The 26,427-nt window shown below is 40.5% G+C and overlaps 2 protein-coding genes across 5 annotated transcripts in view; one reads left to right on the plus strand and one right to left on the minus strand.

The window, feature by feature from the left end:
• LOC105939649 (meprin A subunit beta) overlaps positions 1-26,156 on the minus strand; it is a 45,314-nt gene extending 19,158 nt beyond the window's left edge. Inside the window, exons 1-16 of one of the 4 annotated variants that reach the window (XM_036135196.1) lie at positions 26,079-26,156; positions 25,859-25,922; positions 25,542-25,554; positions 25,361-25,399; positions 25,259-25,284; positions 25,067-25,151; positions 24,680-24,797; positions 24,350-24,528; positions 24,029-24,247; positions 15,919-16,080; positions 15,472-15,702; positions 14,936-15,388; positions 14,671-14,844; positions 14,433-14,541; positions 13,089-13,136; positions 10,444-10,783 (exon numbers count right to left, since the gene is read on the minus strand). In XM_036135196.1, coding sequence (XP_035991089.1) covers positions 10,711-10,783; positions 13,089-13,136; positions 14,433-14,541; positions 14,671-14,844; positions 14,936-15,388; positions 15,472-15,702; positions 15,919-16,080; positions 24,029-24,247; positions 24,350-24,528; positions 24,680-24,797; positions 25,067-25,151; positions 25,259-25,284; positions 25,361-25,399; positions 25,542-25,554; positions 25,859-25,921 — 1,992 coding nt within the window. In that variant the 5' untranslated portion in view covers position 25,922; positions 26,079-26,156 and the 3' untranslated portion in view covers positions 10,444-10,710. Of the gene's footprint in view, positions 1-10,443; positions 10,784-13,088; positions 13,137-14,432; positions 14,542-14,670; positions 14,845-14,935; positions 15,389-15,471; positions 15,703-15,918; positions 16,081-24,028; positions 24,248-24,349; positions 24,529-24,679; positions 24,798-25,066; positions 25,152-25,258; positions 25,285-25,360; positions 25,400-25,541; positions 25,555-25,858; positions 25,952-26,078 lie in introns of those variants that run through there. The other 3 variants (XM_036135197.1, XM_036135194.1, XM_036135195.1) reach the window with 3 other exon arrangements.
• LOC105939683 (translocase of outer mitochondrial membrane 40 homolog (yeast)) lies at positions 596-7,490 on the plus strand. Its single transcript, XM_012881953.3, has 9 exons — positions 596-738; positions 2,558-2,793; positions 2,910-3,070; positions 4,009-4,110; positions 4,206-4,311; positions 5,591-5,713; positions 5,860-5,936; positions 6,780-6,882; positions 6,987-7,490. Exons 1-9 carry the CDS (start codon positions 611-613, stop codon positions 7,124-7,126), a joined length of 1,176 nt encoding a protein of 391 aa, XP_012737407.3. The 5' UTR covers positions 596-610; the 3' UTR covers positions 7,127-7,490.
• Positions 26,157-26,427: the final 271 nt, after the last annotated feature.

Genomic DNA, 26,427 nt, shown 5'->3' on the forward strand with positions numbered 1-26,427 from the left:
CCAGCATGCACTAGTGCTGATACAATCAACACCAGAGAGCTGGTTCCCTTCTTTTTTAGTCAAACAGACCTGCCATCAAGTTGTTGAATTCAGATTTTGTTTAGGCTGAAACCACAATCCAAAGTAATATACTATTGCTTACATTACACTGCATATAATTTACCTGTAAGAAAAAAATATTCTCAACCTAAAATGTTCTTACTACATTTGACTCTTTTATAATTCAATCCAAAGTAATATACTATTGCTTACATTACAGTGCATATAATTTACCTGTAAGAAAAAATAATTCTCACCCTAAAATGTTCTTACTACATTTGACTCTTTTATAATTCACTTATTGTGTTTTAAATTATTGTTCTCCTGGCCTTTAGTTGTTTTCAGTCACAAATGTCGAGGAAAACGTACATACCAGGCATAATCATAATAAACTCAGGTTTTCACGCTTTGTGTAATTTCACAAATGGGCTGAGGAGCCAAAACTAGGCGTACCCTTGGAATGTCATTCAGTGCGACTCTGAAATAATCCAATGTTCTGCGAATGAACCTTGCCATACGTCATCAGCACTAATCCCTCCCAGTTTACCCATTTTAGCCAATCGAAGTTTAAATGAAATCCCCGTCAGCCAATCCGAGGGTCTGCAGCGGGAAATGGGCGGGCCTTTATGAAGTACGGTTCACGGACGTTGTCGCGAACTTTACCGGCGTTCAAATACCCCCTGGACCCTTGCCGTTTCTGTGAGTAGCTGAATAATAATACTACATGCGGGTGTTATAAGCTAAGCGTGGTTGATAGTGTCTCTTTGTCCGCGGTAGTAATTTAAACAGCCATGTTTGTCATTTGTAAAAAACAAAAACAAAAAAACGAAGACATCTCGTGGTTGCCTCCACATGGCTACCTAGCCAGCTAGCTAACACTAACCATGTTACCTTACATTAGCCCTGACAGATCAAATACAGCTTTCTGATAGTTTTTCCTCCAACTGCTCCTTTATCTTCACAGTGACTTCTTTTAAAAACGCCATACGCTGCAGTTTGCTATCTGTTCTGCTCACGTACCGGTGTTGTATATGTAGAATTTGACCAGGGAAGGCCTTAGCCACAATTAGCCCAGGCTGCTACTACATCCAGTACAGCACAGCAGGACTGTGGGCAGCAGTGTAGCATGGGAAGTTCAATTCTTGCAGGTCTGGCAGCTGCTTTTGGAAAAATGTCTGCAATGTTTTCCAGAGCTGTACGTCCAAACAGTATGTTTCATGTAAAGCAGCAGCATTAGAAGTCTGGAATTGATCTGACAGTCAAGAAGATGTGTGCATGTTTAAAATTAAGGCAGTTACCTCATTTTAAAAGCTGGCATTATCTGCCTTATTTAGTGTGCAGAGTAAATGTTAGTAAATTGGTCTTTGGTAGGCGCTTTGTTCAGTTAAAAGTTATGTTTATCACTATTGATTATATGTTCAAAATGTGAAGTGATGACCAAGAAAATTCTGCCTAGGAAGAAAGTCATCACAACACTCTATTAGGTTAATAAAAAAAAAGCCACATATTCAGGTAAATCAATCAGACAAAAACCTCAGTCCCTGCTTAGTTGCCAACAGGAATGAACAAATAGATAACAAATTATATTATTGTGTGTTTTTAAAGGGAATTCTGAAAAATTAATTGCATTTGCAATATAATCACAATTTTAAAAAAAACACAATTTCCAACTCGCAGAGGTCTGCAATTTTTGGCTGTGTAACAATTAATGGATAAGACGTGTCCTTTAGGTGTCAGTAATATGTTTAAAGTGGGTTTGCCTCCACATGGAAGGGAAGAGGGTTGCAGCAGTGAGATAATCTATGTTTATTATTTGTTCTAGAGTTAAGCCCTAAACTGGAACCTGTTATAACACACACACAAAGGCTTTTTAGAGGTTTCCACTGCCAATAACGCAACCACCAGTTTAGTGATTTGAGTGTAAACAGAAGCCACTGTTTCACTAGCTGTGATTTGCAGCGTATTAGATATACAGTGATATTTATTGCTGAAAAGTTCATGTATGTCAGTAACTCGGTGCACTAAGGGAAGCAAATATCGATTTAACACAGACGGATGGCGCTTTAAAGCTTTTTCTTTCTGTTAATTATTATTTCTTTCTCCATCAACCAATAAAACCCAGCCTTTAAGATTAGAATATTGCATCAGACCAACACAAAAGCAAAATGTTTCATGCGGAAACTGGGGCTTAATGAAAAGTATATTTAATACATGCTTAAGGGTTGTTGTTCTTTTTTTTCCAAAAGGTACTTTAAATCGGACAAACAAGCCTCTTTATAAATGAGTATTAAAATTTCTTGAATATGACCGTGCTGTCTGACAAATCTTTTTATTTTAAAGCCAAATATTTATTTTGATAAACCAAATCTTGCAGATCATGTAAGTCAGGATGTGCTTAGTAACACTGTTGTCTATTCCTAAGTATTATTTTGAGTCTATCCGTTCTGATTGCAATTACCACTGATGCCAGCAACAAATTTACAACCATTATTTATCCCCCTGCCTGTCTCTCTTGCAGTCTGTTACAGTTTCGGAAAATGGGCAGTGTGTTGGCTGCCGCCTCACCCAGTCCGGCCCCAGCGGCGGCTGGTGGTGGTCAAGGGGTCACGGGGTTGGTTTCCGTCCCCCCCGGCTTCACTATGCCCTCAGTGTCTTCCGTCCCTCCAGGGTCCGAGTCAGACCAGCAGAAAGCAGATGCAGATTCCCGACTCCCAAACCCTGGCACATACGAGGAGTGTCACAGGAAGTGTAAAGGTAACGAGATCTAGTGTTTCCACATTAGCGTTTAGTAGATGAGTGCAGTATAATAGCTTTGCAATAATTTCAAATAAGTCAGTCTAAAGAACAATTGTTTGTTATTGTTGTTTCAGAGGTGTTCCCCATGCAGATGGAAGGGGTGCGGTTAGTGGTAAACAAGGGCCTGAGTAACCACTTCCAGGTCAGCCACACTATTACCCTCAGCACTCTGGGCGATTCTGGATATAGATTTGGTTCTACATACGTTGGAAGTAAACAGACTGGACCAGCAGAGGTAATTTCCTTCCTTTCTGTCTTTTGAATGTTTCCTGTTGTATTATCCAGGGTTTCCTCTAGGATTCTTTTAAGTCGTGGTGGTGCTATTTATTTGTTTTTTTTTTGGGGGGGGGGGGGGGGGGGGGGGGGTTGTTGACGTCAACTGATTTGCATATTTGTTTATTCATTTGTGACCCGGGCTGTAGGAGAGCTTTTGCCAACACAAACAAGTTATTAAAAATAATGAATCAATGTGTTTGGAACTAAAAATTACCTTTATAAAATTATTTATGAATTTTACTACATTCCCTGAATGTGAACTGCATAAAACAAACTGTACCAAAAAGACAGTTATCAGAGGCACACGGAGTGAACGAGGCAAATGAGAGACTGCAGCTGTGTGTGAATCAAATTCTGGGAATTATTTTAGTTTGAGACAAAAAAGACTACTTTAAAATTATATTTATGTGTTGAGGCAGCGGCAGCTTTGGTGCGCCTGTGAGACAGCGCTGAGGGAAGTGGGAACCCAGTCATAGATGTGTTGCTGCTGCCTCTGTCACTGCAGAACGACAGGTGCTTTCAGTAAAGTCGCCAGACTCGTTGCTCGCCGCTTTTTGAAAAAAGATCGCTAGAGGGATCTGAAAAGTTGCAAAATATAGCAACAAAGACGCTAAACGGGCAACTCTGGTCTGTCGTCTCTAGTCTTCCCTCCTGAGAGCAGCGCAGCACAGTAGCCACTAGCCAACTTTGCAGCCAGACAGCAAGGAGCAGGCGGTGTTGGTTTTTCAAAATAAAGTACATTTTAACATTTCATGATATTTAAATTCATTTCAGATTCAGATTATGGTTAGTATAAGTGCACAAATATAGGCTATGCATGTTCTATTTGGGATTACCTAATTATGTTCTATACTCTGTACCGTCACTTTATTTTAATGTGTTTTTTTTTGTACTTAGTCCTTTCCAGTCTTGGTCGGAGATATGGACAACACTGGCAGTCTAAGTGCCCAGATCATCCACCAGCTCACAAATGCCGTACGCTCCAAAATAGCCATCCAGGTGTGTAAAAACACTTTGAGATATGCTTGTATCTTTTACAGAATTTCTCACACGATCAATTAGATGTAATCAGTTGTTTTGGTTTGTTGTTCTAGACTCAGCAGCATAAGTTTGTCAACTGGCAATGTGATTTTGAGTATCGCGGCCAAGACTTCACCTCTGCCGTGACTCTAGGAAACCCAGATGTACTTGTTGGATCTGGTATGTATGCGTTTAGATCTGGAATTATTGTTTGTTAAAAGAAGGAAGTCTATCAGAATGCAACGTTTGTGAATTAAGGCATTTCTGTGCCATAATATTGTACTAACAATACATTTGTTCTTGTGTCGATACCGATAGTGACCTGCAGGTACTAACATAGCTTGATAAACATTTCAGACAAAATAAATGACTATTCTCTACTGTTCTTCATTACAAAATCAGCACAGAAATAGCACAAAGCAGGAAAACTTCCCATACAGCCAAAGGCCAAACAATAATAAAATAATTCAATTCAATTCAAAAATACTTTATTTATCCGAGAGGGAAATTAAATAACAGTTCATCATTTTTTTTGTTTTTTTTAGCAGATAAAACTGATCGCTGTACAGCCTGTAATTTTTAAATGCTGTCTAACATACAGGACTCAAAAGGTTTATTTAAAAAGTTTTGAGCCACAATAACAAATCAAACACACAATACGGTTTAACTTTGGGCTGTGCAGTCTTGGCTCCAATTGATCAGAAAAATAATGTGATAAAATTCTAATTAAAAAAATCATACATTTTTAAATGTAGTTAATTTCTAAACTCGATGAATATTCCTTTTTATCATTATTATTGTTATTACACCTTTATTTTTATTGGTTGTCTCATTGAGACATAAGTTCTTATTTATAAGAGAGGCCTGTTGGCACATGTTTGAAAAGTCGTGCAAAAGTTTTTAAAGAAGTAGCATTTCACTATTGAGCAAGATGGTGGTTTCTCTTTACATGACTGAGCAGCTCCTTCCTCCTGGAGTTTTTTTAATCTTTGCTAAAAACTACAGTGAGGAGGTGCCTGTACCGCATGAACAAACTCTCTTTTCCCACACAGAAAATTAGGGGGTTGCCATCACAGCCCATATGGCCCATAGGGTTATTGTTCATATATGTTTTTGTTTTTCACATATTAAAGATAAACCTTATTCATATGTGTTCAAAGGAATTTCTTTTTTCCATGCAGATGATCATTTCAATATTTTGTTGATAATTTGTTGGTGTTAATTGCTTTTAAGCTTGATACACAGATTTTATTTGTTAGATTTTTCTTTCATTCAGAATGAGATGCTCTGAAAATGATATAGTAAGTTTCTCTGCTCTTTGTCGTCTTTCCAAAAGATTTATGATGGGGTACAGAAATGATGAGGCTTTGTCCTAATCACAGCAGTCAACAAAGAACTGAAAAAGAAAGGTATTTCCATCGAAACACAGATAAAGAGGGCTACTATGATTTTATTTCAGGTATTGTGGTTGCCCACCATCTCCAGTCAATTACACCAGCGCTGGTTCTGGGTGGAGAGCTGGTTTATCACAGGAGACCAGGGGAGGAAGGAACTGTAACATCCTTCTTAGGGAGGTACACAGGTAAAAACAGTATTCAGTTTTTATTCCATTGTGAAATAATAAGCCTAACATTCAGCTATAAGCTTAAGTGCAAAGATTTCAATTGAACCAAATATTTCTTAGCATCTTTTTTTCTTCATGTGATCTTTTGTGTTTTGGCTCTTCAGGTGACAACTTTGTGGCAACTTTAACTTTAGGAGGTGCTGGAGCTCATGCTACATACTATCACAAAGCTAACGACCAGGTACTGGATATTAGTAACAGCTTGTGAGGATATATTTGTGTACTACTCATGCTTTTACTCTATTTATGCACAAATTACAGGCCCTCATTTGATTCGGTTTTATCTACTTGCATAAAATTAGCAAGAATTTGAAGCTGTTTTTTTTCTACAGTAATTGCAACGTTACGCAACAGGTTTCGATACCAATAAGTTCCTCCAAAGTCCATCCCGAGTCAGTCAGGCTTTAGCAGCTTGGAACAGACCTTTGATTAATCAGAAATTATGTTTGAGTCCATTCAAAGCTAAATACTTGGAGTAAGAACTTTGGTTAAATGTGTAGCTGCCAGCATACCTGAACAATTTTTAGAATGTGACGAATAATTCTGAATCAGCTTTAATTGCCAAGTTTGTGCACAAAAACGAGGAATTTGACTTCAGTTCCACATTGTACTCAATGTAGACATTTTAAGTATAAATATAAATAATTTATTTTGTAAATATGGTTATATACATGTTTTTACAAGAGAGAAAAACGTGGTTGGATTTGTCCAGATGTGCAGGGTGTCATTCTGGGTACTCTCACAGATTGACAGCCAGAGGTATTAAACTCTGACGCTCTGTAGCGCTGACTTCTTTACCACCAGGAGGCGCTAATGTACACAGTAGCTTGTGGGACATGTGGTGTAGTTTCAGAAAGTTGGAGTAAGATTTAAAAAAAACATGAAAACCTGTTTTTTGCAACAAACAGGCCTCCTGTTTTGCTCCTGAGCTGGAGTCTTATGCTAAAGGAAAAGAGTGAACACTAACTCTTGGGTGTAGTATCAACACGTCTGTGACATATCCTTTTACTTCATTGTGACACAGTTACAGGTAGGAGTTGAATTTGAAGCCAGCACAAGGATGCCAGACACTACAACATCCTTCGGTTACCAGCTGGACCTTCCCAAAGCAAATTTGCTTTTTAAAGGTAAATATAAAGGTTTGGATTTTACCCTCTGTAACATTGTGAGTAAAGGATGAAAGACTAGATAAATGATTTTTCTCTGTCTTCCTTTTTTTTTGTCTCTATAGGAACAGTTGACAGTAATTGGGTGGTTGGGGCAACCCTTGAAAAGAAACTAGTACCTCTGCCTCTTACATTGGCTTTGGGGGCTTTCCTCAACCATCGCAAAAACAAATTCCAGTGTGGCTTTGGAGTCACTATTGGCTAAAGGCGCACGGGCCGCCCGGAACCAGCTTACAGACCACAGCTTGGACTGGCACAGAAACACACAGGAAGCTGAACTACATTTTAGGAATTGGATTCAAAGACTCTTTTACAACTGTGATTTCTGGGGCTGATGGTGACAACAGAAAAAAAAAGGAGAAGTACCTAGGAGCCAGGACTGTCCAAGCCATGCCTACATACTGTAGCACAAATGTCTTTCCTGTGTGGTGTATTGGAGGGTAGAATGTTTATCAGCGGGCTTCAGATGATGCATGACAACGTGACGTGAAAATTAAAGTAAGTGGTACAGTAAGACATAATATATTGTCATGTATGGATTGAAATAAATGTGATTACGTTTTCTACAAGTTGATGAGATTTTTCATTAAAAAAAAACAACTAAATCTGAGGTGTTTCTGAGATAATCGGTGAATAACACTCAATTCAGCTATGAAACACTTCAACATTCTAAAACATAGGCTAACCTTTTTCTGAGTCTTTAAGAAATGAGTAGATTGAAACCTTTGGATATTGGCTTTATGTGATGGAAGGATGCCCTGTGATGTGTACAGATGCATCTGAATTTACAATATCGTCTAAAAGCTTTTTCATTAATGTAGATACAAAAGGGATAATCTTAGAGTCAATACACAACTGTATCTTTATGATTGGTAACTTTGATGATTATGGATAACAGATAATGAAGATCCAAAATTCACTTTTCTGAAACCCAGCTATTGAACCCTTCCCTTTGAACAGTTGTAGCTGATGTCTTGGACATGTCTGTGTGGTCGATCTAAAAGCACTCACTCCAGCCCTTATGAATCTCCCAAAACTAGGAAGGGCTTTGCTTCACAAAGGCGGGGGTTATTCCTGTTGTTTGGGCATGTTTTTCCTTCCACATTTTCCCTTCCTCTGAACTTCCCATTATACATAGTTCAAATGGCTTGTTTATCAGTGACTTGTGGATTATGCTCCTCATTGGAGGATGTTTGTGACTGCTGAATACCTCTCAAGACAGAAGTTTTCCCCATGGTTCTATAGATCTTAACATAGCTGTAACATTTATTTTATTAAAATCTTTTTTTTATTTTACCTATTTAATATTGTAATATTGGGAGCAACTTGATTTTTAGGTCTGCATTAGTAGTAAGCCATGATAGTCAAAATGAACAAAAGTAAAGCATGTACCCAACAAAATATGGTTGTGGCATTGACATTTTCATTTTCATAACCTATTTTATTACATTTTACCTCAATGTGCTTCACATTAATGGAATTTATTTTTATTAGCGTACACACTGAAGATCCAAAGAAACAAAAGCATTATAAACGTAGAATAAAAAGTGAATTAGAGAATTGATTTTAGCAAAGAATACACATCACATGTAATATTTTAAGTTGTATTATACTTTTTTTTAATTTTAAAGCTACAGTAGGTAACTTTTGCATTTAAATATATTTTACATATTTGTTAAAACTGGCACTATGTCCTGAAAGTAAAATATGTAGCATAATCGGTGGGGAGGGGGGGGGGGGAATCAGGTTCCTCCCAGTGGGCCTACTGCCATTTGCAGAAATAGACAGCTGTGAGGTATGCTTGCTCCAATTTTTAGGCTTAGTCCACGATTACTAAGGTAATATGGGAGTTCACCCATCAGAACTTTACAGATGAAAACATACCAGTGTGGTCTCCGAATGGTTAAAGATCTCCAATCAACTAAATCATAGTAAAAGTAGTAGGGAGTCAGCAATTTTGTATTTGACAAATGCAGAATAGCATGATCAACAATCAATGCTCCTTAAAGAGGAGGATTTTGCAAATATGTGAACTAATGTATCATCCGCATACACGTGGACTTGTTTCTTTTTGGTGTAGTTTGAATGTTTTTAATATTTATAAAAAACATGAAATAAAGCAGGAGCCAAAGGGAAGCTTGGGACACAATTCCAGAAAGTCTGGTTCTGCTCTCTCTATCTGGACACGCTGAGTCCGACCAAGCAAATCATTTTTAAATCTTTTAGAGCATTCAGATTTGTTATTTTGAACAGTCAAAAAATATCTAAACATAGAATATATATATATATATATATATATATATATATATATATATATATATATATATATATATATATATATATATATATATATATATAATCAGATCAATTAAGTACAAGTTTGAAAAAGGAGTGAAAAGTTTGCCCTTTTTAGTATTCCCATTTTTTATACCCTTAGTTATTTCTCCTATCACATATTCTGCATTCATTTTACATATGTATAGATAATCTTTACCCCTGCATGCATATACACGTTTTCACACCTATCCCTCACTTTTCCTATAAACATTCAGAAGTATGTCTTTACACATTTTTTTGAAAATATGGAAGATTGCATTGAGCTTTGTGTCTATTCAAACCGTTCCCCAAAGTCACTCCACAGCTTGATTCACACATACTTTTTGTTCCTATTTTAATTTTTTAATTTTTTTATTTCCCCTTAGGTTATATCAATAATTTCCTTCTGTAAACATTTTTGAATGATTTTTGGCAGTAGACTGTGCCTTGCTTTATACATTATCTGCTCTGTTTTATATCCAACCAAATCTAGAAATTTCAATGTACATGAATTCAAAAAGAATAAGTTTGTGTGTTCTTTGAATCCTACCTAATGTATTATTCTTATAACTTTTTTTTTTCTGAAGTATGATTATTGACTGGAGAGTGCTTTTGTAGCCATTTCCTCAAACGTCTGCACAATAAGATAGGTACGATACGGTAAAAACATCAAAAGGTAAAGAATGTATAATGATTTACAAGCCAAATCACTAGGACCGGAGTCAATATTTCTGAGTTTGTCTACCAGTAATTTTTGATCCACACAGTCAAATGCTTTAGAAAGATCTACAAATAGGGTGGCGTAGTGTCCAAAGCACCAACAGGATCATCTGTTACGGCCATCACAGCAGCAATAGCTTTATGACCAGCACTTTATAGTAGAATATAAACACTTTTGTCTGTAAATTTACTCAAGATTGAAGAATCTAAACCACGACTGAAAGTTTAGAATGTTTTTTTTTTTCATCAGATTTCCAACAGTTAGTGGAGATTTCATCCATCCAGACACTGCTGTTTTCATACACTTGGGTAACGTTTCATCACTGTGCCACAGTTAATTTTCTTTAGACCAAAGACAAAACAGTAAAATCTTGAAACTTCTTTGAGATTAAAAATAATGCTTTTAATAATTCCTGGTAACTACACCAAAACATTTGAAAAGAAGCTTTAACGCATGAACTTAGTGTGGGCAATATATCATCCTAATCATGTTTTGAGTAGTTTATTTAGACATGATCAATAGAAAAAAGGAGGATACAATAGAGTAACAAATCATTTTCACCAACATGATTATTAAAATTAAAAACACATCTCCAAGGTTTTTTCATCACAAAGTGAATACCTACACGGTATTAATCTTTTTCATCAGTATTCGATATAATACTGTATTAGATAAACACAAGCAACACAAATCTGAAAACAATTTAGCAAATGTGCTTTCACATAAAGAAGTCACATTCAGATGGTAGAAGCTTATAAAGGCTTCAGGACTAGGAAGAGGGAGAGGATAGGAGAAGCCACCATTGCAGGAGAGAAGTTGAAGACGCTGCAAGACAAGGACAGCAACAGATTATATGAAGCACTTCATTTAAACGACTCTTGATAAACGAAAAAAATAAATGTACACTGGGTCACATTACATGCATGTTCAGTATGAGGGATTGCTGCAAAGTTAATTACACAATAAGCAAGTTGCAGAATCCGGGTTGCGTGGTGCATTGTGGATACGTTTGGCTACCAAACAACATTCAAAGATCGTGGACAGCAATGAAAAGAACAATAAAGAGAACCATATATTTATAAAGAGGAATATATCGTTGTAGTTTTTAAAGCAATATGATGTATTACTGTAACCCTCATAAGATTTCTGTAACCCGCTAAAAACCTAATTACCCTGAATAAAATGTAGTTTTGGCCACATTAACGTGAGTGAAGTGACATATTATGGCATATGGTGCTGCTAATTTAGACACTGAGCGTTTTACTACTATATCAACTTTCCTGTTATTCCTGGAGGCATTATAATTATTTAAAAAGTAACGGTGAGCAAAATAACATTTCTTTCAAACTGATTCTATGTTCTGTCTCTCCACTCTCTTCCTTACGGCTATTGCTTACAGGGCTGCCCTGAGCCTGACAGCCTCCTCTGTTTCAAGTTTAGATATCCTACATAAAGATGAAGATTAAACTAAATAAATGTGTGCAAAAAAACTTGCAGTTTTAGTCCATCATTTACATCCGTCTGGATCTTTCTTTTCTGTCAGTAAAATTGTGAAAAGTGAATGGAGGTTTTACAGCCGCATTTCTTCTTTCTGTCTTTGGGTGAACTCGGTGGAGCCTTGCGATTGTGTTTTTTCTGCCACTGTTCAAGCCTATAAAGTCCATATTGGAGCAATTGAACTGAAAGTGCATTTGTCATTGTACGGCATGTATATTAAGGCTTTTAAAGCCTTAATACTAGGGGTGTCCCGATAGCAGATAGAGTACAAGTACTTCAGTTTAGATACTTGCTGATTCCAAGTACTGATACTGAGTACTTAATAAACTAGGACTTAGACATCACACATAACTTAACAACAGTCTATACCACTGAAAACAACTGATCACCAAGTGTGATGAATTTGGTAAGCGCTTCAGCTTTGTTTCTGTAGTACTTGTTACAATCTTGGTTCTGTATCATGCGTAGTCTTAAAATGCTTTATCTAATGTTTGTGTTAAAAGGCACCTTTTTTGCCCCTCTTCACAGCAGAAAACACAAGATTGGTTTCGGTTCAGAGTATCGGTTTGCTTTTACAAATACGATTACTTGACGCTGGTATCGGGCTGGATAGCGGTATCGATATCGGAACACCACTACTTAAAACCAACGCCTGTGAGCCTTATCTTTACATCTGTTACCTGCACTCCACACAGATTAGTGACAGCGGGATTTGTTTAGTAGCCAAAATTTTTGAACTCGTATGACTCGCGCATGTGCAGATGTAATGCGCAATTCGCCTAAGGAAGCAGCAGTGCACTGCTGCTAAATGCTCATCCAGGAGGAGAGAATGCTGCAAATCAATGGCTTGATGCAATCTGCTCGGTGTCCTTAGAAAACTTTTAAACCAATCTGTAAAATTCCAAGCAATTGGCTTCGTAAAGGGCCTTGGTGTAATGTGTTCTAAATTGGCGCTATATAAATAACCTAAATTAAATTGAATTATGTCCACTTATCTGAACCTCATCTACTGTTGGATGTCTTCACCTAGCTGCTACACTCCATGCACATTGGGTTTAAATGCGCTGCGTGAGGTAAAATGTAATGTGATGTGCTACAGTATGAAAGCCAGAACACTAGATATCTTTAGTCCTAGATAAACTTCAATAACGACGATTGTGATGATACGTGAATATGACCATTTAAATCTCTCACTCATTCCGTTTCTGCTCTGCTTCAGGCTCCAAAAGTAGAAGGTAGTTCACCCCTGTTTTTTTTTTTAATATTAAATGATATTAAATAAACAAATTGGTTGTTTTTCTCAAATATTTAATTCCTCCCATAACATAACATATGTGTTCTCATATTTATCTGTCAGAATTATAATCATCTTAGCAGTATAGACAACAAAGACAAACGTCCTTATGAATATTGGCCATTCACGCCAAGGCCTCTATTACCTTTTTACCTTTTTTATTGTGTTGAATCCATTTTGGTCTTAGATCTTAGTTTGTTGGGTTTCATAGTATAACAATTTATGTCCTCTTTTTTTCTCTGATGCCATTTCAACAACTTTGGACAAAAATTGTTTTTTAATTCAGCTTTTACAGTTACCATATATTTATAACAGTGTAACATGAGCAAATTGTTTTACCTTTCATAGTAGTTTGCTTGAGGAGGTATAGTACTGGTGTTAGTTGACCTGTAACAGAAACGTTGTTTCACAGAATAACTGGCAAACAATTTCAGTACAAAGTTTCTCTTTTGGATGTATTTCTTTTAAATTTGAGAATTTATTACACTGTTCACACTAGAGATGCACCGGTCCGTATTGTGTCCAATTCCTGCCGACATGCAGGATTTTTAAAATTGTTACTGTTTATGAGATTATTAATTTTAAAAAATCTACACATAGACGTTTGCAGTCATGCAGTTATTAAAACCAGAGATCCCCTCTTTTTATTTTTAGTTAATGTGCAAAATGTATTTAACAGCATATTTCAACAAACATGTTTGAGAGAACATTTGCTGTAAAATTACACTTACAGTTATTTTAAAACAAAGACACCAGGTGACATTCAAACTGTCTTTAGCACACTGTAATGGCAAGTAGCATTGTTAGCATGATTAAAACGGTGTTCTCTGTGAGTTTGTCCTAAGAAATTAAGGTCAGATGTTATCACTGACTTTCAAAAGGCTGCAAACATTTCCAAATCTTTTTATGTTTTTTGTTGTGTTGAACCCATTTTGGTACTAAGGACTGAGGCACTTAATTAAAATATCTACATAGAGACTTTTGCAGTCATGCAGTTATTATAACCAAATAATTTTTTTCTGTTCACTTAGTTAATATGCAAAACATATCTTGCAGCATATTTACTTAATACACCAGGTTCTGAGGAAAGCACTAAATTTGTTAGTTATAGTAGATAACTAACAACGTAGATATAGTTGCTGTGTAATTAGACATAAAATTATTTTAAACAAAGACAAAATGGGACATTTCGAACAGTCTTTGATCATGCTACCCATGATAATCGCCAATACAGTATGCTAATGTGTTCTCTGTGACTTTCAAAAGGTCGCAAACATTTCCAAATCCAATGTGATCCATAACAAACAGGTTAAAATTTCAATTTCATTTCATTAAGCCTTCCTGTTATCTGTTGAAAGTTTTTCTCTCTTGTTCTCCGGCAGCCTCAGTGGTTCACAGATCTTTCCCAAAATGTCCGAACATAAAAAAAATGGTGGTTTCCCTGTCTGTGATATTCCTAACTTAATTTTTAAAAATCAAACTATTAACTTCCAAACTGAGGAGAGTTATTGTCAGCTCCCCATGGCACAAATCAATGGAATAAAATGATTAGGAATTTTTTTTATTTTTTGTTTTCTAACCCTCAGCTGAGCCAGTCACAACCAATCAGCTGATTCCAGTCATCAGCCAATTTGTAGGTGCATCTCTAGTTGAAGATTTACTTAATTTTACACAATGTCCTACCGTGAGTGACATGATGAACCTTCATCCTGACGTGTCGCTGGATGCGTCACCTTCACTGGTTTGACTTCGGGACATGGTAAAGTACTTCCAGTTAGTAAAGGAGTAAGATCTGTTAATAAGAAGAAGAACAAAAAAAAATCATGTTGTAAAAACAATTTATTTTGGTGTGGAATAATTTACGTATATTGCGTATTTCTAGATTAAACATCATAATTTAGTAGAAAAACTTTCAGCTTGCCTTGAAAGTTGAAGATGAAAATGGCACTCCCTCCTTTAAGGAAATCTCTGAATTTCATTTCTTCCAAAGATGCAAATGTGTGTATCCCAATAAGAGGTCCCTCATAGATTAATCCCTGTTTCTCATCTATATTGAGTCTTCCAGTCTCTCTAGGGTTCGTCCAGTAAGGGGTCCCTGTTGATAAGAAATGAAAATTAATATAGAACAAAAAAGAAAAAAAAATGTGTATATACATATTGTTTACACGTATATTTTGAAAAATCACCATCAGAAGTTGTCTGATTCTGAGTGGTTGTGATACTTCTTTGCTTTGACATTTCCAGCTGAATGTTGGGAGTCTGATCCAGCATTTGCAAAGTTATTTGTTTATTGAGACAAGGCCACCTCAGCTGGTCATCATTGTCACCAGACAAGAGTTGGACATACAGTCCAACAACCGTTTGGTTGAGTAAAACAGCGCTTCGAAAAGCGTAGCCTTCTGCAGAGTACTGTTGTGGACTGTACACAATGGATTCTCTGTCACTGGTCTTAAGGCGCTGCTCAAAATCATCAATCTGCAGGGTCACATGAGGACACTCGGTCTCAGAGAGATTGATGTCATCTATTGAGAAGCCGCCTGAAGAGCTTCCTGCTCCTTTCCGAGCCTCAAACACCACTTGGAAGTTCTTTGTGGCATTCAGAGAAACATGATGGAGCCTCCAATGGGATGTTGGTGGACCTATATAGGAAGGATTTTGGACAGTTTGACTACTTCAACGTTATTGGGTCTTCAAAATGAAATCTTAAATGATATACTCTTACCGGTGATTTGCCCCATGAGTTGAAGGTTTCCTGTGGTATCTTGCTTATTCTGAAACTCTCTGATCCAAATGTTGAGGTCATCACTCTCGCTCCCACTGTGATAATAGTAGAACTGCAGGCACTGCACAGGACACGGCCTTTTTAGATCCATAGTCTGGGTCTCCAGGCGTGCCGAGTCTCCCTCCTGGCCTGATGCTGTGCTTGCAAACATGAAGTATCCTCCTTCTTGGCCTATAATTATGTTTAAAATGATGGATGGCCTTCTAATTTGATAACTACAGATTACAAGACCGCGCCATTCCAGGAGACCTTGAGTTAGAATTTATTATTGAAAAGCTTGCCTGAATACTTACAAAATAATAGGATCTGAAAATCAAAAACATGTTGCGGGAGAAATAGATCTGACCAGAAACATTACAGAATTATTTGAAATGTATGAAACCTTACCATGAACGTCATTTCCAGTGGGTAGACTGGTGTGATCAGATTGCGGACCTCCAGGAACTTGTCTTACTACTTCCCAACCCTGGCTTCTCTGTGAGCAGCTGCTCATTTCACACATGGTACCATTGGAAAATCCACAGTACATCTTAAACGCAACAGTTGAGTCTGTGAAGGTGGAGAACAGAAGACTGAGGATGCACTGAACCCAAAAAAGTAAAAATGTTTAAAGACAGAATGCATTTAGATTTTTGAAACAAATTTATATTGATTTGCAGCTTTTGATAAACAGACTAAAAGCACACACAAAGTTGTGTATAACCTCGTCTCACCTTTCCACACGACTGAAATTCATCTCTCTGCAATAGTTTTCTCTTGTTTCTATTGGTTTATGACTTTTACCATTGTGGGTGACAGTGGCGCAGGAGCTAGGAGTTTGTCCTGTAACCATTGGGCTGCCAGTTCAAACCATTGCTCCCATTGTCTCTGTCATTGGGTCCTTGGGCGAGACACTTCACCCGCTTTGCCTGGTGTCGGTGGTCAGAGGGCCCGGTGGCGGCAACTGTTTGGCAGCCTCGTTTCTGTAAGTCAGCTCCAGCTGTAGCTACAACGTAGCTTATCACTATCAGCCTGTGAATCAATCCTGGCTTTGGGGTCCTCAAGAATTAATAAAGCAATGGCTATTTACCCTTTAGTCATAGTTTTCATCATTCTCCATAAGTCTACTTTGCTTTGCCTCATTTCTATCTGGAATAAAACATTGTTCACTGAAATATGACAAACAATTTTGCTGACAAATAATAAACACTGTTGTCTTTCCACTGGTATTTGGTGGGTCATGAGGAACAAGATTTGGGAGCCAGTGCTCAAAAACCTGACAGTATGGCAGTCACTATTAGCTAGTTAATTAATCAGGGTTACACATTCAGGTTACCAGCCAGCAGTCAGCTGTTTAGCATACAGGCTATCCAAAGCTGCCAAACAGACTTTAAAAAGAGTGATGGGTTGAGCTCCTTTAGATTCCAAAATGTGAATTGTTGCAAAAGCATTTACAAATACACTGCCTGGACAAAAAAAAATGTTGGCACCTGGATTTAACTAAGCGGTCCTGAATCCTGAATAATGGTAATCGGCGATCACTTAAATGTTTAGTGAAATCAAATCATAGAAAAACAACAGTAGAACTCTGGGCTATGTATAATAGTGAAAGTAAGAGCATTTCCACACGCACAATGTGAAAGGAACTCAAGGGATTGGGACTGAACAGCTGTGTAGCTTTAAGAAGATCACTAATCATTGAGGCTAACTGTGGGAAAAAAGGCTTCAATTTGCTAGGGAGAATAAAGATTGGACTCTGGAGCAATGAAAGAAGATCATTTGGTCTGATGAGCCCAGAGTTACCCTGTTCCTGAGTGATGGGGGCATCAGGGTAAGAAGAGAGGCAGGTGAAGTGATGCACCCATCATGCCTAGTGGCTACTGTACAGTATCTGGGGTTGCTCCAGTTGGTCAGGTCTAGGTTCAGCAACAGTATGAGCTCAAAGAATGAGGTCAGCTCGAATTGTGAAAGAGTGGTTCAGGGAGCATGAGACATCATTTTCACACATGGATTGGCCACCAGTCCAGACCTTAACGCCATTGAGAATCTTTGGGATGTGCTGGAGAAGGCTTTGCGCAGTGGGCAAACTCTACCATCATCAAAGCAAGATCTTGATGAAAAATGAATGCAGCACTGGGTGGAAGTAAATCGTTTGGCATTGCAGAAGCTTATCAAAATAATGCCACAGTGAATGTGTGCTGTAATCAAAGCTAAAGGCGGTCCAACAAAATATTAGTGTGCAACCTGTCAGGGTGCAGCGTGAGGGCTGCATGCTGAGCCTCTCTCCCTCTCTCTCGTTACTGCGCAGCCTGATGGGTTTCACCTGGCAGGCTGCAATTAACTCGCAACTGCTTCCACCTGGTTCCACCCTTATTTAAACATACCTCTTTCTGCTCTCGTTGCCGGCCCATAGTGTTCTCTCCCGTTCAGTCTCCGTCTGTCTTCATCCTCTGTTGCGCCTCAGTCAGAGATGTTCCCACGTTTGGCTGCGCATCAACTCTCCCTAAGTTGACACACCAGAGATTTTCCCACGTCTGGTTGCCAGAGTTCCTGCGCCCGCGCCTATCTGCACCTACCAGAGATTTTCCCACGTCTGGTTGCCAGAGTTCCTGCGCCCGCGCCTATCAGCACCTCCAAGAATCCTCTCGGCTGCACGGTGAAATCTACAGCAGCCCCAACGTTCTTCAGTCCTGCAACTCAGCTCAACGTTCTTCAGTCCTGCAACTCAGCTCAACGTTCTTCAGTCCTGCAACTCAGCTCAACGTTCTTCAGTCCTGCAACTCAGCTCAACGTTCTCCAGTCCTGCAACTCAGCTCAACGTTCTCCAGTCCTGCAACTCAGCTCAACGTTCTTCGGTCCCGCAACTCAGCTCAACGTTCTCCAGTCCTGCAATTCAGCTCAACGCTTTCAAGTCCTCCGCTCCCGAGTCTCCTCCCGGTCAGTCTCCCCGTGCTCCTCCTGCTAGCCAGCTTCCGCACCCTTCACCTCCGTCCATAAAGACTCTGGTTCCTCACGTCACTTACCCATCATTCTGTACAATAAAACTCACTTCAAGAACAAGCTCTGTGTGTGCGTGCTGTGTCCGGGTTCATCCAAAGACAAATCATGACAATTACGGGCTGGCCAAAGGATGAACCCGAGCACGCACAGAGCTAAGGTGCGGAAGCTGGTAGGATCTGCCCCGCCTCAGTTCCTGTCAGCGTCTCAGTTCCTGTCTGCGTGCTCAAGTTCCTGTCTGCGTGTCTCAAGTTCCCACCTTAGATCTTAGTTACCTAGTTTAGCTTTATTTTTCCAGATTTATTTTCCAGATTCTCGTTTTTTAGTTAGACATCCAGTTCTCTAGTTTCAGTTGTTGTTTTTGAGTTATCTTTGGCCCCGAGGTTTTGAGTTACTTAGCATTCTTTGGTTTTACAGTTTTCTAGTGTTCCTTTAGAGTTCTTAAGTTGGTTAGTTGTTCAGCTTTCTGATAATTTATATAGGTTTAACCTTAGTCTGGTTTATCTAGGAATTTTGTGTTTCGGAGATATTTAGGAGGTTTTTTCCGTTTTCTTTAAAAGTATTTGAGTTTCTGTTTTGCTTTGGGTTTATTTTCAGTTCGGTTCAAGTGTTCTAGGTTTCCCTTTAGGCTTTTGAATCTTGGTCCTGAATTTTAGTTTTCACCCTAGATTTCCTGTTTTTCTCTTGTTCTTATTTCTAGCTGTAGTTATCTAGTTTTTCATCAGTTTAGTTGAACCTGCCCTCGTCTCCTTGTTTTGCCTGGTTTTATAGTTTAGCTCTAGGTTTCAGTCCCCCTCCTAGTTTTCTGGTTTGTTTTGGTTTTCCCGTCTAGCCCCTGTAGTTCCTCTCGAGTCCTGTCTTAGTCTTGTAGTCTTAGTCTAGTAGCCTCTGTCTTAGTCTCGTAACCCCCGTCTTAGCCTCGTACCTCCGTCTAGTCTAGTAGTCCCTGTTTTAGTAGTAGTCCATTGTTTTCCCTGGCCTAGTCCTCCTGTCATGTCTTCCTCTGTGTTTAGGCGCTGCCAGAGCCCTCCGGCGCTTCTAGTCACCGGCTGAGCCCTCTGGCGCACCCGCCTGTTGCTGCTCGGCGCATTCCCTGATTCTGGCGTTTTATGGGACGCCTTCTGTTCGTGTTTCCTGGCGTGATAGGACGCCCTCCGTTCGTATTCCCTGGCGTGTTAGGACGCCCCGTTCGTGTTCCGGCGTGTTAGGACGCCCTCCGTTTTTGCTTCCCCTGGCGTTCCCATATGCCAGTTCTTTTCCCCAGGTATTGCCATACACTAATTGTGCTCTAGCGTTCCTATACGCTGTTGAGCCCTAGTGTTATGGTCCACCTGTACCTTTCTCTGGCGTTTCCATACGCCAGTTCTTTCCCTGGCGTTTTCATACGCCCGTCCTCCTCCCTGGCTTATCTACATGCTAGTTGTGCTCCACCGTTTCCGTACACTGTTGGGCCCTAGCATATCAGTACGCCTGCACTTACCCCTTGGCGCTGCCGTGCGCCCGTTCTGCCTCGGCGTTTTCCTCACGCCCCGGCAATCTCTCCTTTGCGCCCCGGCGAGTCTCTCCTTTGCGCCCCGGCGTTTCCCTCACGCCCCGGCGAGTTACTTACCTTGCGCCCCGGCGTTTTCCTCACGCCCCGGCAATCTCTCCTTGCGCCCCGGCGTTTCCCTCACGCCCCGGCGAGTCTCTCCTTTGCGCCCCGGCGTTTTCCTCACGCCCCGGCAACCTCCCCTTTGCGCCCCGGCGTTTTCCTCACGCCCCGGCAATCTCTCCTTGCGCCCCGGCGTTTCCCTCACGCCCCGGCGAGTCTCTCCTTTGCGCCCCGGCGTTTCCCTCACGCCCCGGGGAGTTACTTACCTTGCGCCCCGGCGTTTTCCTCACGCCCCGGCAATCTCTCCTTTGCGCCCCGGCGTTTCCCTCACGCCCCGGCGAGTCTCTCCCTTGCGCCCCGGCGGTTCCCTCACGCCCCGGCGATCTCGTCCCTTGGGCCCCAGCGCTTCCCTCACGCTCCGGCGTTGCCTTCCCCTTGGCGTTGCCTTCCCCTTGGCGTTCCCATACGCCCGTTCCTTGCCCTTGGCGTTCCCATACGCCCGTTCCTTGCCCTTGGCGTTCCCATACGCCCGTTCCTTGCCCTTGGCGTGCCCATACGCCCGTTCCTTGCCCTTGGCGTGCCCATACGCCCGTTCCTTGCCCTTGGCGTTCCCATACGCCCGTTCCTTGCGCTTGGCGTTTTCGCACGCCCTTTCCTTTCCCCCGGTGTCTCTGTACGTTAGTTGTTCTCCAGTGTTTTCTTGCGCTGTTGAGCTCTGATGTGTCAGTCCGCCTGTCCTTTCCCCCTTGGCGTTTTATACGCCCGTTACCTTCCTTAGCGCTGCTGTTGGCCCGTTCCTCTCCTTTGGCGCTGTCGTGCGCCCGTTCCTACCCTTTGGCGCTGTCGTGCGCCCGTTCCTTCCCCTTTGGCGTTGTGTACGCCCGTTCCTTCCCCTTTGGCATTGTGTACGCCTGTTCCTTCCCCTTTGGCGTTGTGTACGCCCGTTCCTTGGCGTTTCCATACGCCCGTTCCTTCCCTTTGGCGCTGTCAAGCGCTCGCTCTTTCCCCCGGCGCTGTCAAGCGCTCGCTCTTTTCCCCGGCGCTGTCAAGCGCTCGCTCTTTTCCCCGGCGCTGTCAAGTGCTCGCTCTTTCCCCCGGCGCTGTCAAGCGCTCGCTCTTTCCCCCGCCGCTGTCAAGCACTCGTACCTTTCCCTGATGTGCCGCGCCCTAGTTGCGCTCCGGCACATCAGTGTTCTTTAGCTCCTTGGTTCCCCCTTGTTCTCTAGCTCCTTGGGTCCCCCGTGTTCTCTAGCTCCTTGGTTCCCCCCGTGTTCTCTAGCTCCTTGGTTCCCCCCGTGTTCTCTAGCTCCTTGGTTCCCCCGTGTTCTCTAGCTCCTTGGTTCCCCAGTATTCTCTAGCTCCTTTGTTCCCAGTATTCTCTAGCTCCTTGGTTCCCAGTATTCTCTAGCTCCTTAGTTCCCTAGTGTTCTCTAGCTCCTTGGTTCCCTAGTGTTCTCTAGCTACTTGGTTCCCTAGTGTTCTCTGGCCCCTTTGGTTCCCCGTGTTCTCTGGCCCCTTTGGTTCTCCGTGTTCTCTGGTCCCTTGGTTCCCTGTGTTCTCTAGCCCCTTTGGTGTTTGCTTGCTCTTTGGTCTCTCAAGACTCAGCTTTGACTCTTGCCCGCCTTCCTAGGCCCCCTCCACCCACCCAGCGTTGAGATTCTGGGCCGTCCGGTGTCCGGCCTGGGGGGGGGGTACTGTCAGGATGCAGCGTGAGGGCTGCATGCTGAGCCTCTCTCCCTCTCTCTCGTTACTGCGCAGCCTGATGGGTTTCACCTGGCAGGCTGCAATAAACTCGCAACTGCTTCCACCTGGTTCCACCCTTATTTAAACATACCTCTTTCTGCTCTCGTTGCCGGCCCGTAGTGTTCTCTCCCGTTCAGTCTCCGTCTGTCTTCATCCTCTGTTGCGCCTCAGTCAGAGATTTTCCCACGTTTGGCTGCGCGTCAACTCTCCCTAGTCTGACACACCAGAGATTTTCCCACGTCTGGTTGCCAGAGTTCCTGCGCCCGCGCCTATCAGCACCTCCAAGAATCCTCTCGGCTGCACGGTGAAATCTACAGCAGCCCCAACGTTCTTCAGTCCTGCAACTCAGCTCAACGTTCTTCAGTCCTGCAACTCAGCTCAACGTTCTCCAGTCCTGCAACTCAGCTCAACGTTCTTCAGTCCTGCAACTCAGCTCAACGTTCTCCAGTCCTGAAACTCAGCTCAACGTTCTTCAGTCCTGCAACTCAGCTCAACGTTCTTCAGTCCTGCAACTCAGCTCAACGTTCTCCAGTCCTGCAACTCAGCTCAATGTTCTTCAGTCCTGCAACTCAGCTCAGCGTTCTCCAGTCCTGCAACTCAGCTCAACGTTCTTCAGTCCTGCAACTCAGCTCAACGTTCTTCGGTCCCGCAACTCAGCTCAACGTTCTTCAGTCCTGCAACTCAGCTCAACGTTCTTCTGTCCCGCAACTCAGCTCAACGTTCTCCAGTCCTGAAACTCAGCTCAACGTTCTTCGGTCCCGCAACTCAGCTCAACGTTCTCCAGTCCTGCAATTCAGCTCAACGCTTTCAAGTCCTCCGCTCCCGAGTCTCCTCCCGGTCAGTCTCCCCGTTCTCCTCCTGCTAGCCAGCTTCCGCACCCTTCACCTCCGTCCATAAAGACTCTGGTTCCTCACGTCACTTACCCATCATTCTGTACAATAAAACTCACTTCAAGAACAAGCTCTGTGTGTGCGTGCTGTGTCCGGGTTCATCCAAAGACAAATCATGACACAACCTTTTTTTTTTTTTTTTTTTTTTTAAGCCAGGCAGTGCATTTCTGAATTTACAATTTTCGTGTAAGGGAGGGAGACAAATAGTAACCTTTGCACTCATTGTTGCACAAGAGCAGGTAAAAGTTTGGCAGAGCCGTTGTGTTCCATGCTCCACAGATATTAAGTCATTCAAGCAGTTGTTCTGCCACATCATTAAAGGAACTTTAAACTGTAGGAACAGAACATTTTAGTAGTTTTAAAACCTTGGTCTTCCTTGATATCCGTAACCTGCCAATGCCTTACTGTCTGTTTGCTACATTTAAATAGAAACATTCAGCCTACACTCGGAGATGCAGAGGGAGCTGGCAGATCCTATAATGCAAGGGCAGATGATGAAACTGACATCTCCTAGGCCTTACCACTTGTGCAGCTTTGAGTTTAGCGCTCACTTTTTCTACTAAATCAAGATGTATCTATTACTGATTAACAGTCTTTGTTGTTGCACAAAAATCTGTTGCTGTTATGTCAGGTTAACTCTGGAGTCTTTGACTTACAGCTGGAGCTCATCTCCATGACTTTTTTGGTTATTTCTTGAACAGGGAGTAACCAATAGGTCACCAGTTTGTTGCCGGGTCAACACAGAGAGAAACCAGATGGACAGCCACATACTTCTAACACAATTATCCAAAAATGCCCATTTGTGAATTGTGTGAGGGTAACTGGTCTATCCGGAATCAACAAAGAAGAAATGCTCCGTTAAGATAAGCAAAGGTGAAGTACTTTGTTTTACATGGCATGTTCAGAGGCCAAAATTCACTCAGGCCTCTATGTTTAAATGTTCTGCTTGTAAAAAAAGGTAAAATAAACATTTTGTAACTTTGACTGGCGAAATATGCAGGACACAACACATTTAAATACATCTTCATCCCGTAAGAAGGCTCAGGAACTTTTTTTTTTTAAATCAGTTAATGTTATTTTAATTGTGGACAATTTGACAGATCCTTTCGATCAGCTTTCATAGAGTTGTGACAGTAAAGAATAATCAGTTGTTTAAAAAAATGCACGATGAAAAATATTACTGCTCCTTGGGTAAAGACACTTTGTATTCATCCTGATTTCATTTAATTCTGTTGAAAGAAATAGCAGCAAAACCTTTGTATGGATTTCTTGGTTTGGTTGATCTTTCAGCACTTACTGCATTTGTAAAGGAGGTTCAGTTCCAGAACATCGGAAGGACTCATTCCCAGTGTCTGACCGATCACATCCTGGAATTTGGGATCTTTGGTAATAATCGTAGGGCCTGCTCCAGTGCTCCCTGCATTTTTACCATAATGCATCACTGACCAGTAGTCGTATGGAACTCCATGGGTGGTGCTCTCTTCACGGCTCATGTTGACAAACTCCTTCTCTTGACCTGGACACAATTTTAAAAAGCCAAGAAGTAATCACTGAACGCTCCCTCTATTTGCACATGAATTGATACATCAACTGGATGTAATGCATATATTTCTCATACCTTTTTTGATATTTTCACTTATAATAGTTACATATTTGTCTCTGTCATATCTGGACTGTTCATGGAAGAAGCCGAGAGCGTGAAGAAACTCGTGCTCAACCGTAAACACGTAATCACAGTCTCTTCCAATGGAGAGATCCTGTCCAATAGTTTCTTGTTTTCCAACTTCTGAAAAACACCTTAAAATGGGAAAACTGCACTTAATATAGGTAATTAATTACTTATAGATTCTTCTTTTTTTTTCTGGATACCAAAATCACGTTTTATTAGTATTTTACAAGAATGGCTGAGGGAGTACCTCAGTTTGGAAAACTGGAAAAAAGAACTTACCCATTTAATTTCTTGACATGGATGTAATGATCCTCAGCCACTCTTGGTATGAAGTCAATGCAAGACTTCACCCTAAAATAGTCAAAGGCCCTCAAGATGACCCCTTTAGCGTTCAGCTCTTTCAGCATCAATGCATAGTGTGTTGTATGAACGAACAGAGAAATAGTAAACATGTTAATGCAACAAATGTTTTTGACCAATTATTTGGTCAAAAATATCACTTTGTTGTATTTTGATCATGTTATTCATGGGATGGGATAGTCTCTGTTGGAATAGTTTAAATCACCCTTAACAATCTTGCAATACCCACCTTTACAGATGCAGGATAGAAGGGTGAAAGCCAAATAAACGTATTCTAAGTTGTTGTAAATCCAATTGTATATTTACCGAGGTCTTCATGAAACACATATGGCACTGGAGATTTCCAGAGCAGGTCCTGAGCAACAACGGTGCTCCTTTTTGTTCTCCGTGGCTGAGATAGATATGCAAAATGTTTTAAGATAGAGTAAAATAAAGATATATTAACTACTGTCAAGAGTTTATTTACAAAATGTTTCCAGAAAAACAGTATGAGCTCACCTTTAAAACAGGATTGTGACAGAAATCTACAAAAGTACACAGAATTGTGTATTTATTAGCCAATAAATCATTTATACTGAAAACTTAATGTGTTTGTGTTACCCTTGTTGACTTCAGTAAAATCCTTTGCTTTACTAATGTCTAAAGAACAGATTTTTAAATGTTAATATTGAAAAATACAGGTCAGAACGTTTCCATGAAATGACAATGTCAGCAACTGACAAATACAATCATTTACGTATTGTAGATTGACTAAATTTAGTCCAAAAAAATAAAAACTCACCATCTAGTCCAACCTGGAGATAATAAAAATGTTAAAAACAATATTAAACTCTAAACATCAGCTCATAACATGATTCCTATGACAAAATTTGGTAATGATTATTTCTGTGACTCAGTCCCTTTAGTATAGATTCTATATAAAGATGACCGAACACATTAAAATTTATATTTTTGCACAATAATTTTTGTTTCATAGATTGCATAGCATTGAAAATACTTTAAGGTTTATTAAAAATGTAGTTTCATTTTTTGTGTCCCTTTCATTTTTGAAAATGTATACTTTATTGAGAAAACAATTGACAAAAAACAAACTCTTACCGGATATATGGAGAGCACAGATGCCACTGACCAGCTCACCACAAGAAACATGTAGACCTTCATCCTACGGTGAGGTATGGACTAAATTAAAACTTGTTAAATACATTTTAAGATGGAGAAAAACATTGAACATTTAATCCAAAGTTCTGTAGGATATTTGTTTTATTTTCCATTAGAAAAATATGAATAGTAAATCCTTTAAAAAGTCTGATGCCTTTACCTTGTGCTGCCTGCTTGTTTTCCTCAGCCAGAAATGAGGAGCGGCGCTGAAAAGGAGAGTTTCAAACCGCTTGCAAAAGAAAAAAAGAAAACAGGTTTGAAGAGTTTCAGTACCTTATTGTCATACATGCCTTGTAAACTATGTAAAAATGTGAATCTTTGAAAATCTTGCTGCAGGCCAACTGACCAAATGGAAAACAGACTTAGTTGAGAAACTGGAATGACAGGATGGATCCTAAAAGTTGTAAGTTGTTTGGCATGATGGGATCACTGAGGGATTAATGATCATTGAGGTACCAAGGAGATGCTTTCTTTAAATGTTAAAAGGTGATTTTTTAAAGATGAACATG

Source organism: Fundulus heteroclitus, chromosome 3 (assembly GCF_011125445.2).
Source record: "Fundulus heteroclitus isolate FHET01 chromosome 3, MU-UCD_Fhet_4.1, whole genome shotgun sequence".
NCBI lineage: Eukaryota > Metazoa > Chordata > Actinopteri > Cyprinodontiformes > Fundulidae > Fundulus > Fundulus heteroclitus.

What these genes read in the sequence shown, in the direction of transcription:
- LOC105939683 (XM_012881953.3), top strand. Translation starts at nt 611, where the DNA reads ATGAAATCCCCGTCAGCCAATCCGAGGGTCTGCAGCGGGAAATGGGCG. An exon ending in GTGTCACAGGAAGTGTAAAG is followed by an intron (nt 2,794 to 2,909) that starts GTAACGAGATCT and finishes TTGTTGTTTCAG; the next exon opens with AGGTGTTCCCCATGCAGATG. An exon ending in ATCACAAAGCTAACGACCAG is followed by an intron (nt 5,937 to 6,779) that starts GTACTGGATATT and finishes ATTGTGACACAG; the next exon opens with TTACAGGTAGGAGTTGAATT.